This window comes from Apteryx rowi, unplaced genomic scaffold (assembly GCF_003343035.1).
Source record: "Apteryx rowi isolate R43461 unplaced genomic scaffold, aptRow1 scaffold_316, whole genome shotgun sequence".
Classification (NCBI taxonomy): Eukaryota; Metazoa; Chordata; class Aves; order Apterygiformes; family Apterygidae; genus Apteryx; species Apteryx rowi.
In genome coordinates, this window is record NW_020449597.1 from 323,757 (window position 1) to 337,099 (window position 13,343).

The 13,343-nt window shown below is 44.9% G+C and overlaps 1 protein-coding gene across 2 annotated transcripts; it reads right to left on the bottom strand.

Annotated features, from left to right (window-relative positions):
• Positions 1-314: 314 nt before the first annotated feature.
• Positions 315-12,354, bottom strand: DELE1 (DAP3 binding cell death enhancer 1). Of its 2 annotated transcripts, XM_026070661.1 has the most exons (9): positions 12,274-12,354; positions 6,611-6,731; positions 5,761-5,816; positions 4,104-4,206; positions 3,253-3,395; positions 2,211-2,369; positions 1,597-1,721; positions 1,212-1,451; positions 315-396 (listed from the first exon to the last, which is right to left on the bottom strand). In XM_026070661.1, the coding sequence occupies exons 2-7, from the start codon at positions 6,648-6,650 to the stop codon at positions 1,620-1,622; spliced, it is 603 nt and encodes a 200-aa protein (XP_025926446.1). In that variant the 5' UTR covers positions 6,651-6,731; positions 12,274-12,354; the 3' UTR covers positions 315-396; positions 1,212-1,451; positions 1,597-1,619. The 2 variants fall into 2 exon arrangements, with proteins under 2 accessions (XP_025926446.1, XP_025926447.1); XM_026070662.1 differs by lacking the exon at positions 1,597-1,721 and having other exon boundaries at positions 12,274-12,345.
• Between the last annotated feature and the right edge of the window lie 989 nt (positions 12,355-13,343).

The window sequence follows — 13,343 nt, forward strand, 5'->3', positions numbered from 1 at the left end:
ACTCCATCACTGGAAATCATGAAAACGATGTTAGATGAGTATTTGTCAGAAACGGCATAAGTGCTGGTCCTGTAAGACTTGGTCCAACCCAGTATGACTGGTTTGACATTCRCATTTTGTAGGGTCTGTGCCCCACAGCCTGTTTGCTCCCCAAAGTGCACCAAGGCTCCATCCTGTCCTTTCAGACAGTGCAGGAAAGTCCTGACACTCGCTCCTACTTCCAAGAAGCCCTGAAACCTGCCACCTGTAACCTGCAATGATCCCAAACGCAGAACAATCATAGCTTACAAAGGGACTACTTACGCCATTCTTGGCTGCCAGCAACAAGTACTTCAGACCTCTCTTCTCCTGAGGTTGTAGCCCCCTCAGATAGAACACTCCAAGATAAGCCTGTGCCTGCAGCAAAACCACACAGTACAATACAAATCAGCCAGGATTTTCCACCTTAATTACTCCAGTTCTTTTACTTATTTTACAAGTTATCTAAATGCTTRGGCAACTGCTCCTGCTTGGGCAAACCATAATCTCCAGCATCTCAGCAGGGACACTTGCAAGACTGGTGTGCAACGTATCTTGCTTGCTGCAGAGTCTGCTAGAAGGGGGACGGCCTAAGAAAATTAGTCTGACATGGCAAACATGAAAACCCACATTTAGTCTATAAAATTCCATTATATGTGCTGTAACACTATTGTATTAACAGTGTAAGACCCAGAATATCCTTTCAACTTGCACTGCAGAAATCAGAAGCAGAGAATAGCTCCTAGTCTGAGTTGTTTGTAAGATGCCTACTGACTGATATCTACAGCAGCTACAGTTTGTGGAACAGTGTGCTACGTGAGATACAGTCACTGCCAGGATGACTGGCATCCACAACACAAGATAGCACATGCCTAAATGCATCTCCGAAAGAGTGGGAAAAGGAGTGCAGGGCGCACAGGTCCATCTGGATGAATCATCTTGAAAAGCCATAGCTACAATATGAGGATCTGTTCTTAGTTCAAGCATTTCATGGAATTTCCTTCACCAAAGTGACCTGTGCTCTTGGAATTGAAAGGAGATGAGATATAAAGCCACAATTTCAACTGCAGGTCAGTTTTCCAAAAATGATGGTCTAATCTAGATGTTGAGTCTGGAGAGAACAATCATGGGCATGTTTGGCTCCAGCTTCAGAGCTGAGGTAATTCAAAAAGAGACACTCAAATGGCACATACCCTAATACCTTCTACCACATACATGCTTGCTGAGCAAGGTGAATGATTAGTCTGACTGGGCAAAAGTGGTAGTCCTAAACGACAGGAACAGAAGATACTTTGGAAAGCCACTTCCACTTAAGAGAGCAGGAATTTCTGGTGGAAGTCTCCTGTTCTCTGCTGAACCTCGGCTAGTGACTGCAAGCATGACAGAGATCTGGAGCCTCCTTCCTGCTGAAGTCATCTGAACAACTCTTTACCCTGAGAAGACAGAGAGGTGTGAATTGTGTTTAGTGACACAATGTCAAAACATGTTTGACCCAAATACAGATGTGGTAACCTGTGGTAAGAAAGCATACACTTTGCTTTCTGGGAATGTTAAATCTGCTTTGCTCCAGACCCCTACCTGTTGGATATGGCTGCTTCTGTTCACTGAAAGTTGATGTCTCCATGCTGCAGATTCTCTGGACATGAAACACGAAAGGCTGTCCCTGTTGTATTAAACAGAGCTGCCCTTGGGAACACCTGGCACTGGAGAAGAGATGACTTAACAGGTTTCATAAGAGCTGGTGCTTCTGAGCTCTCTCCTCATTTGCGAGGTAAGAAAGAGCCTTATGTGGAGAGTATTGGTTATAGCTGCATCCCTTCCTTAAACAGGAAAACCAAGAAGGGAGTGTCTCTATCACAACACCATGATGGGACCTGGAGCTTGCACTTACTAATATGCAAAGAATCCTGTAAGCATTTTGGGTGTGGGTGAAAAGAGCCACATTAAATAGCCCTACAACAAACCAGAAAACCAATACTGTTGACATAGTGGGTATCTAGTTGCCTCCCACATACAGCTGGCAGGTAGGGCTGTATCCCATACACTGGCAGAGGTATCAATATGTAGGAAGAATTTTACTTCCAGTCCCATAGATGCGGCTTTCTAGGATGTCTTGTGGTTCAGATCCTAAAGAAAGGGTTCTCTGCCGGCTCTCTCCTATTAAAACGTTCAGCTTTTATGTGGACACTAACCTCTGTAATCCCGGCCATTGCTGCCTGCTCCAGAAAAGTCACTGCCTTCTGAAGACTGTCCCATTCATTTTCAGGTCTGTGGCATAAGAGGCATCTAGCATAGCGGTACTGTGCCATGGGGTGACAGTTGCTGGCCGCATGGTAGTAATAAAAAGCTGCCTGGAAACACAGAAACACACGTGTGATTCAGGTGATACATTCCCTCAAACGTGACATGACTCTCCCCAAAACACCACAATTCAGTCCTCAGGCTTAAACTCTCATTCTAGTTCTATTATAAGTTGCACACACCTACCCCTGCAGCCCTCCCACACTTCCCTGCTGAAGTACAGGAGATTGCTCAAGTGAGACAGTTGACTACCACTGTATGAGAGCCTTTTAACCAGCCCTGCCACCTCTAGTCAAAACTCCTGTTTTGAAGGCGGGCCAGCAATACCAAAGCTTAGCCTATGCCAATAGGGATCTGCACAATTACTGAAAACAAGCAGCCCTTACAGATCTTTTGCATGAGTAGACAGTAGCAGTCAAAAGGRCAAACAATGATAAGAAACAGTAGAATTYGGGAATACAGAACAACGCAGAGGATCTCATTATGTCAAATCCCTGGCACGCCAGGGAACAACTACAGAAAGATGCTGACTACGGCCAGCACGCACTAGGTGGCAGGCTGTAGTCAAGGTACCCGAAGTGGACAGCTCTAGATACAAGGCAGTATTTGGATGTGCAGTGGTGTTTCAAATACAGTAACAGGACAGGTTTCTCCTTGGTACCTCCCAGCTGCTAGTGGCACAGCACACGTACCTGGGACGGGATCTCAGTAAGTGYATGTGAAAGGGGATTTCAGGAGCATATCTCCAAGGGTATCTATGGCATTGAAGCCAGTAGGGCAAACCTGCCGTTTGCTTTAAAATGTCCATTTTTTTCCCACCAAGACTTCAGAGATTGTCACACACATCCAAAAGGAGTAAAGTGCTTGTGCATTCAACAAAGACCACTCTCCTGGCCCGTGCAGCAGATGTACAACTCTACAAGCTGTGGATACCTTTTCCAGGTCTTTTTCTGTGCCTCTGCCATGCTCATAACACAGACCCACATTGAACTGGGCTTTGCTGTAGCCTCGATCTGCTGCCAGTTTGAAGCAGGTATAGGCTGCCTTATAGTGGCCTGCTCTCATACTTTCAATCCCTGAGAAGAAAGCAAAGTAAAAAGAGAGGAAAAGAAAATGGACAAAAAGATTTGGAGCCTCAAACACAGCAACCTCCCCCACAGCTACTGGGCCTTCCTTGTCCCAAGCCAAGTGGTCTGGTCCGCTTTCACTGGGCTCACCAAACYTCACCTCAGATTAAAAAGCTTCCATAGGACCAATGCCAAGGCTATGTTTTAGGGATTTTTCYAGTCTCACTGCAAAGAAGAAACAAGGACTCTCACAATGTATGGTTCACACAGAAGCGGCTCCCTTTTCTAGTGCTGCCACCTGGGGTATATAAGAAAAAAAAAATCCCTGGCCTATAGACTGCTGCATCTTACTTCAAATCTTCTTAGAGTTGCAATTCTGCATCTGCTTTTTCAGCTTGCCAGGAAGACTGAGACCTCAGACAGTGAAAAAGGAGCTGCGAAAATATGACAGCTCATGTTACAAAAAGACAGAGAAGACTTAATGTCCRACTACAGATGTCAGGATAACAGTGCAGGCTTCAAACAAGCTTGGATTTAAATATACTGATATAAATCAGGTGGCAGAATAACACAAAGGGCAATAAATCTCTCAAAGCACAGTTGAAATTGCTGCAAGGAGGCTTCAGCTTTGGGTATATGCCATCTGCAACAATTTGGAGGTCCTCCAAAAAAAGAAAAATGTGGTTTAAGGACACAAAAAACCCAAGTCCACATTACCAAGGATGTTGAATGCAATGGAAATATCAATCCGGAAAATCTGCTGCAACTGGAAAGCAGCTTCCTCTAAATGGCCTTGCCGCGCTAGGTCACCCTGAGGAGTCAAAAAAGAAAGTTATTAGACAGCAAAAACATACAAACACTATAGCAGGTCCTTTCTAGGAAACAGAGCAGTCTGACACATTTGTACTGTCCTGCAGTAATCAAGAGCATGAGTTAATCCGGTGTCATGTGTCCACAAAAAGCCTCCCTGTCTGACAGAGACATTGGTTAGGGAAGCTGTGTGGACATTGCTCACCTCTCTTCTGGCCAGGAAGGTGGTGTAGCCTCTCAGATATAATCAGACTGCCTGGCGCTATGCATAGCTCCCCCCCTCAAAAGAAATGTCAGCCCTTGCTCACCTTCCTATATCACATTCAACAGCACAAACAGCATTWCTCTCTGCCAAACATGCACTGACATATTTCTATGTGCTTTACATGATTCAAACTGAGCCTAAACTGTCAGTTTACTGAACACTGCACACTCCTAATCCACTGTCTCTGCTGCACAGGATTTTCTTTTCTTCCTTAGTAATGAACAGTATTTTCTACTTTGCCACASCTCTGGGAGGTAGGAGGATTAGCCAGGCCTGCAGCTCTCGTTTCCAAGCTTGCATACAAATTTAGTGCCATCGAGTGGCAACAGTGCACACTGCATACAACCTGAGATACCTCCATACTTGAGAGGTCACATTACAAAAACGCCAACAGCTTTAATGCTCAGTCAGCACTCAGAGCTGCTCAYAAGAGGATAAACATGGGTTGACTCACGTCCTCTCCTGAGAGCCTTTTAAGACCAGATTCACTACCCAAGATTGAACCAGAGACTATTCCTATGGGCCCCACAGAAGCGGCCCTTCCTAGGATGGGGAGCTGAGCTTACACCCTGGTGGCACGCCACAGGCAACACCTTACTGTCAGGGGATCAGAGATCACTTCCATGTCAAAGAGAGGATCCCATTCTGTTAAATACTGGAATTCTATCCTCATTCTGTTCAGCCTCCTTGAGCAGTTGCTCAGCTGACTTACTTGTAAAATAGGGAATTGTCCGCACCTAAGACTGTGAATTGCAAGCAATTAACAGGCTTAATCATAACAAGAATCTGATTGATGGTCTTATGACTCTCAACCTGACGTATCCTCCTCAAGCCCAAAGTGTTTCTCTTCTTTTCTCTAACAGACAAGACTCAGTCCCAACTTGTAGCCTTGGGAGGACTGATGCCACCTTCTGCAGTCATGGGTTGTCTGCTGAAAACCGAAATAGCAACAGCATATAGTGACCTAGTGAAAGATGGCATCGAAATGTCAATAGACAAGAACAGAYTGGTGCTACTGGATTGTCGTGGTTTTCTTGTTTTTYTTCCCAGGTTTCCTCCAGTGCCTCCCTACTGGCATCCCTGTTACACAGACATCTTAAAGGACGGGGATGCTACTTTGGAGTTCCTGGAATTTTGTTCTGGCTAAAGCAGAGGGAAGCATATCRTATCTCTCATTCTCCTGGCCTCTAGCTGTGCAGGGCAGAAAAGAGTCTGGCCTGGGAGTGGATTGCTCTGAGACGCCTTCCTGCAGTCAAGGGACCTTGGGGCAGACTAGGGCAGGGAAACGGGAGAGCGTACCTGTGTACTGCGGGGGGCCGGCCCCAGGCTGGAGCGCTCAGGAATTTGGAACTCTCCTACATTAAAAAAAAGAATCAAAAGGCAGGGTTAAGCAATACTGTATCTTCACCCCTTCCTCTTATTCCCATCCTGTCTACTCCACAGATCTTTCCTAGAAGACTGATAAACTGCCCATTCAGAGATATTAAGAACAGAAGGAACTCTGAGCAATCTGACCTCTGTAGCATAAGCAACACGGTACCATGTGAATACGTCCTGTTGAGGCCTGCAACCTGCAYCTGGCTAATGCATCTCTTCCAGAAAGGCCCCAAGTCTTGAACTGATGACACCAAAAGGTAGAGAATCTTTCACTTCTTTTGCGAGTTTGTTTCAGTATCTAGCAATCACCTCTAAAAACCTGTGCTTCATTTCAAATTAAAATACATCTGGTTTCTGCTCCCAGGCACTGGCTCTTGCTAGGCTTTTTCTCTCTTTATTAAAAAGCCCATTCTCCTTTTGAAAGTCCTGATATAACTAATCAATCCCTCTTGATTCTTTTTTGTGATTCTAAACAGACTGAACTGTTCGTGTCTTTCAAGTGAAGTACTTTTCTCCTTGAGTTGATTAATTTTATGACTTTTTGCTGCTATTTCTGAATTGTCAACATTATTATTGAAGTGCGGACACTGTATTAGTCTCACCAGTGTCACAGGAAGGATAAAATTGCCTCCTCATTAGTATTTATAACTGCCTAGTTTGCATGTATCAGAACTGGATTCCTATTCCTACTGGCTAAAGCATCACGCTGAGATCTTAAGCTCAGGTGCTTGCCTATCCTAACTCCTAAATCCTTTTTTGGGTAACTTCTTACCGAGGTACGGTTCCACATCTGTAAGGGGATGATCAGACATGCTGTTTTGGCTGCATCAGGTCCAGGCTTAGGTCACCACCCCAGAGCGTCCCAGTTGTTCATCGCTGCCCTCTAGGATATGCTGGCACAGCCACGTGTTTAGACACTGGCTAACCAGGTTTAGTCAAAGTTAACTAAAACGTCTACAGCAAAAGTGAAGCCAGTTCACTCAGACAGTATCGTGTTGGAAGCGATTAGACAGGCATTTACACYGGCCAGCCCAAGAGGATGGTAACCTTCTGCAAGGAGGACCAACAGCTAGGACAGGCTGAGACCAATTATTTTGTAAGCTAAATCATAAGCAGCTAGATCCCATTAGGCACCAACCACTATCGTTCCAGGATCAGTTTAAGCCAATACTGCTAACAGAAGGAGCTTTGCTCTCCCCATGTCTCCCTGTCTCCCTTGCAAGCTTTGTGGCTGCTGAGCAGGGAACTAATCTGAGTGAAAAACAGTCCTTCTGGGGGTCCAGTTCCTTGATTCCCTTCACCGTATGGCTCCACAAATGCKTGTGCTGGCACAGGGACAGAAATGAGCATGCGACAGGCAGGATTGCTTCTTCTCGTGGCTGCACCATCTTACAGCGCACATAAAGCTGTGGCCTATGTTCCAAGTGCGGCCTCGTTATTCCTAGACAAACAATTTGCCTTCTGGTAATTTTATCTGAATAAGCCCCACTCACCAGACAAGCAAGATCACTATGGCAAACACAATTTCTACTTATCATTCCACCAAAAGTAATATAATCTCCAAATTTATTAGTTGTACTTTACATTTATTTTCAGATCATACATWAAATTACCTGATCTTTGCCACAGTAAATCTTTGTCTCTTGCTCAGGTATCTATCTCATGATGCAATTTGTTTTTAATACACATAAAACAGCAAATTAAAAAAAAAGTCTGTATTAAGAATTCTTCCAAGTGTTTGTTAAGAAGCACTGTTACTTTCATGCCCTCAAGGCTCTTTATATCTACTCCTAAATCAGAGATTTGTCTTTTACTGCCACTGGGAAAACATACTGTAATTTGGGCAAGTTATTACCCCATGAAAAACCAMCAGAAACTAATTCTGAATTCTGTCGACTCTCAGAACTGTCCCACGTCTCTCTCCCACAGCAAATCCCTGCTCCCTCAACTCCCGGTAATCTCCCCAGATTAGAATTACTAGTCCTAGAGAKCAGAAAATCCTCTGCAAGATGATACAGGGATCAACAATTCTGACACCCAGTCCCATTTCTATTTCCTGAAGGACTAGATTAAAGAATTCTCTCAGAATTCACATCTGAAGCTGGGCAAGCCCCAAATCAAAACTTCTCAAAGACTTCTCTTGTCTCCCAGCAGCTGTCTCAAAACTAGGCACACAACCTAAACACATTGCTTACGTTGCTTCAACAGTAAATAGAGAAATAAAAGCACCCCCAGGCAGCAAAGAGTGCCATTCTATTTCATTGGAATGAGAAGACCACTTTATATTAACTTTCAGACTAACGTTAGTTAATACAAATTCATCCCACTTGTTTGTTTCTCATTTCCCAATGTAAGGTCACAGGACAGTATCTGAAGATTGGGCAAGCTTCTGCAGAACTTCACAGAAGCTGTGCTTTGAACAAATTCATTGCTATACTGCACACACACAACTATGTTAAATTATTTGTAGGTATCATACAGTTGTATGTTCAAAGCACAAAAAAGGAAACATTCCAGTTAAATTTTTCTGTTCAACTTTAATTCTGTCTCTTTAAATATGCATTATAATACAACACGACTACACATTCTTTTTTCCACGTTATCTTGCAGCTTTCAGTGCAATGGATGCACAATGCTTACATATTCAGCAGCTAATAAATATTTTGYATTTCCTCACTGTTCATCCTGTACTTATCAAATGTTATCGAAACCTAGCTCCAAATGCAAATTATTAAGCTTCTCATAGATCGTCTACATTGCTTATCCCAGAACAACCAAATGCTTCACAAGAACGAATTCACAACTGGAGCTGACCAAAATCCAGGATTTGTGGCTCATGGAAAAATTTAGTGTTTCCAATCGGTTTCATTGTGCTTTGAAATGAAAACACACTTTTGAAAGGTCTGTAATCTCAGAACTGAAATAAGGAATTTTACAGTTCTGCCAGGGGTAAAATACAGCTCCCCAGGGCAGCATTCAGTTGCTTTAACACTGAGACTGGCTGTAATCACCTGCTTGTTCACAATGTGCCTTTCACTTTCTGCAAAAAAAGCTTGAATGAGGCATGAATCCCATGAAAAAAATAGGATGTGATCATGCAGCTGAAGACTCATTCACGGTAATATCTAGACTGCTATTTAAAGCAACTTTTAAATGAATTTCCTGAAGTTTTCTTTTTAAACACACTAAAAGTAAGAGATTCTATCACATTGTGTTATGCTAAAGCTGGGATGGTGCATCTGCAAAGCTGAGATGTTTGGATCCATCTCAAAGATCTTTGCCGCTCGAGCTAATGGAGTAGCTGACAGCAAGAGCAGATTGTCACTCTACACACAGACCAGAACAAGCAACTCTGGAAACCAACTGAACAACTGAAGGAAAGTGCGAGGACATGTTATCCCCTCCAGAAGGTCCTTTGCAACAGCCAACTGGAGAAGTGAAGGTACATTTGGCTCCACTCCAAGTTCTGGAGGTCTGTTCTCTAATGGCAAGACTTTTCTACCAGATTCCCCTAAGTGACCTGTGAGGCATCTTGTCCTTCCCTTGCTTCCGCTTAGCTGGCCTCACTTTCACGTGGTAGCTAAATAACTACTGGGGGAAAACAAAAACAAAAACACACAACTAAACTTGCTGAATCTCTTTACGCTGACTTTTCCCAGTAAGTTCTCACAAAATGGATACAACAGCATAATGTGACAATGTAATGTGAGGACTGACGTATTGAATGAAAGCAAATTATTTCTGACAAGCAAGTTATCTCTGACAACTGACAGCAGTAGCTGCTTGGGCAGAAAGTATGAGGCAGAGGCATTATAAAGTGATGCTYTCCCCTTGCAGAACTTTCCAGCAATCAGCTGTTCTGCAGCCTCCTGAGCAGRAGAGTTTGGCTGGACCAATTAAGTTTAATTTGGATGTGTGATTTTACCTAATTCTTTTCTGGAACCCATTTATACTTCTGGCCTGTAGCAATGAGTTCCACAATTTACTTATGCAGCAGGCAAGCAAGTACTGTCTTTCGTCTTTTTTCAGACTTAATATCTGACCTTTTTTGTGTCACCTATCTGTACGTGTATTAAGCAAAATACCATTCCCTATTCACTTTTCCCCAGTATTTTTAGTTTCGTAGATCGCTGGCATACCCTCTTTCAGTCACTTCTTTTTAAGCTGAAGAGTCAGTCTCTTTGTATGTGATTGCATCCTTGTCCTTTTCTATAACATTTTTGTTACTGCTTTTAAGACCAAATGTCTTTAGCTTCATTAAGCATCCAAGATCAGATCTACAAAAGGCAAACCTACAGTACTGTTTTGTTCTTAGTTCCTTCCTTTATAATAACTAACATTTTGTTCGCCTAACTGCTGCTGAGCACTGACTTAACATTTTCAAGAACATGTCCCTTAAATGTCCCTTCTTCAATGTAATTATTAATTTGACACTCTTCATTCTGTATGTCTATTTATGGCTTTTCTCCCCTGTGCATATGACTTCAACCTATCTTGGGACTGCCCCGTTGCTAGTTCTTGCACAGTCTTTTGCAGTGACTTTCCAGTTTGACTGTCCTGAATAATTTTGTATCACTTGCTTCTTTTGCCACCTCATTTGTCAGCTCCTTTTTCCAAATCACTGCTGAATGTGCTAAACAGAACGGGTGTCAACAAAGCACTTAGGGGAATTCACTGGTAATACCTCTCCATGGTGAAAACTATTTCTTATACTTTACTGGGTTACTATCCCAAAAGTGGTCCCTCCCTCTTCCCTCCCACCAGCCTCATTTCTCCAGATGGCTTTGATGTAGCTCCTTGTTGAAAGATTTTCAGAAAGCTAAAAACTGGATAATCTTGCTCCATGTGCCTGTTGACTTCTCCAAAAGTCTAAGAGATTTAACAAAATACGACCCTGTTCTCTGTTAAGTCCTATGTAATGGAGCAAACAGGTTGGAGAAATGGCTTCCTAAGCCCTTCCAGACCTATGTTCTGTGATATGATACAGCATGCTCATCCAGGTATCTAGCAGTTCTGTTCTATAGTAGAATTTCTATCAACTTAGAATTACTCTTCTGTAGTTCTGCTGCTCAATCAAAACTGCTTTTTAAAGGCCAGTGTCTAATCTATCGGTCTTCATTCTTCAAGTCATACAGCAGATATAAGCACTGGATTACATACTGTCATCAGAGGCTCAGCAATCTCATAGCTTCTGGAGAACACTCAAATAAAGAACACATGGCCTCAGTGACTTGTCACTGCTCAGTTTATCAGTTTGCCTAAAAGCTTCTCSTACTGACTCTCAGTAAGAAATTGTTTGTCAGACACAGACACACATCCACTTCTGGATGCTCAGCTGTGCCGACTGAAGACTGCACGGTCTCCACTTATTCTCCACCGCTTCTCCCAAAGGCCCCTGCCCAGTAATCTGCCAGCAAGGCAGTATATTTGAGTACTTCTTAATCTGCTTCAGGCAAAAGCAGATGGGTTAAACACTCTAATTGGCAGTTTAGGTAAATTAACCTGGCTGCTTTCCTAGAGCCAATTAGGAAACATGGAAACAAAATGCTCCATTTGCCAACTGATGGGAATGGTAACCTCTGGCAGGAGATGGGTTTGATAAGCAGTTATGGGCAGTAGTTTAAATCAGCATAGAAGAAAGCAAAACATTTGGAAGAAAGCAAAGAATTGGGAACCTGTCYGACCTTTTCTGGAACACCTTACATAGTCTACGTATCAGTGGTGGGCTGGCTTCTTTATGTGCCTCTTCTGCATCCTGATATGTTGTCCCCCTTTCCACCTGCTCCAGCAAGCTTCCTGCTTCAAACAGTATTCCTAAAGCTGATTAGGGTTACACATCTAGTGAGCAACCCTGTGGTAGGCCTTATCTGATCTTCCTTGATATGACTTTAAATTTACCACATTAGGACATGCTTTTCTGGATTTCCTTCCATTTTTTGAAGCATATCTTTCTATTTCTATAAGACTTATTAAAATAAGAATGCCTTTGATGCCTCCTCTCACTCTCTTATCTACAGCATAAGCGCTCATAAATACATCTTCATCTTCTAGGAAGAAAGAAATTCCYTTAGTTCCGCACTATGTGGCACATCTTCCAGATCACTGTTGCATTATTCTCCTGAACTCTCTTGACTACAGACAATGTCCACAATGAAAGAACAGAAAGTGGATGCAGTATCCTGGCAGCTAAGGCAGACCAGTATTGGTAAAACCAGTGTTGCCTGCACAATTACATCACAGGCTTCCCCCTCGACTTCAGGAGCTCCCAGCACTGGACTCCTCACTCATCTCTCTGAAGTTCCTTCTTCCACTCTAACCTCCCTCCTCTAGCTCTCAAGAAAYGACTGCACATGTCTCGCCTCTTAGCTTTGCCTTGGGGAAACTCAGAAGTCTTTCTGTCACAAGTATCCTGCCCTGCAGTGCATCAACACATACCTAGGTCTGCACAGGGCTGGCTCTCTCCTTGCCCTGAGGGGATGCCCCAGGATGAGGTCTCTGGCACTACATCTGGACCTGCTTTCTGCAGGAAGTGGGACYGCAGCTGCCTCCTGGGACAGCTGGTTGAGGCTTCAGTCGCCGCTGAAATACAGAGCACAGAACACAGTTCCCATGAGCTGCACAGCATCCTTTGTAGGAGACAGCACAGAACCGCATATCTGCCCAGGTTCCTTCTCTGCTCCAAGCACAAGGCCAAGCAGGAGAAAAATCCACTGAGCAGAATCCAAGACAGAAAACAAAAATAACTGGATGTGGGTGCAAAGAGAGACTGCACCACACCAGTACAAAATAGTGAGATTCCCGTGACAGATAGCRGCCCTCACTCTCTTCAGAGTGCTTAAAAGCTGTTGTTAGCTTCACACACCAGCTCTCTGCCAAGCACCGTAAAGTTATTAGCTAATATGTGGCAGAAGTCCTGTTTGACAGCTGGAGCCTCCCACACCCCCTTCTCGTGAGAGAGGGCTGCTGACCTGACTGCTGAGGAGGCAGCGAAGGACGCAGCAGCCAGGGAGACCTGCGCTCTCTCCAGGTCTCTGGCAGAGATCGCAGCCACGAGATCTGCCTGGCCAGCTGCAGAAGCAGCGCAGCGAGGGCGCCCTGAAGGGGAGAAGCAACAAGTGAGCGAGAAGAGCCGCCGTCCCCCTTTTCGTCCCTTTTCCACGCGGCAGCGCGGCCGCAGCTCGCTGCATCCGACCTCCTCCGCCCGCCTCCTCCCTTCCCGGGGAGCCCCGGCCCCGGCCCGAGCACCCGCCGGGCCCCCCCGCTCTCACCCAAGCGACGGCGTCCAGAACGGAGTAGCGGGGCACCAGGCGGGGAAGGGCCTGCGGCGCCTGCTCCTGCTTCCAGCCGTCCCGCTGCCGCCCCTTCTGCCACCCGGGGGGGCTAAAAACACCGACAGTGAGCAACCGCGCGACCCCGCGGAGCAGCCCGCCCGCACCCCAGCGCCCGGCCCCCGGCGGCGGCGGCCTTGCTGCCCCGCCAGAGGCACCGAGCGCCCCCGCGCACTC

What these genes read in the sequence shown, in the direction of transcription:
- DELE1 (XM_026070661.1), bottom strand. Translation starts at nt 6,650, where the DNA reads ATGTCTGATCATCCCCTTACAGATGTGGAACCGTACCTCG. An exon ending in CGGCCCCCCGCAGTACACAG is followed by an intron (nt 4,207 to 5,760) that starts GTACGCTCTCCC and finishes CTTTCTTTTTTG; the next exon opens with ACTCCTCAGGGTGACCTAGC. An exon ending in CAATGGCCGGGATTACAGAG is followed by an intron (nt 1,722 to 2,210) that starts GTTAGTGTCCAC and finishes TCTCTTCTCCAG; the next exon opens with TGCCAGGTGTTCCCAAGGGC.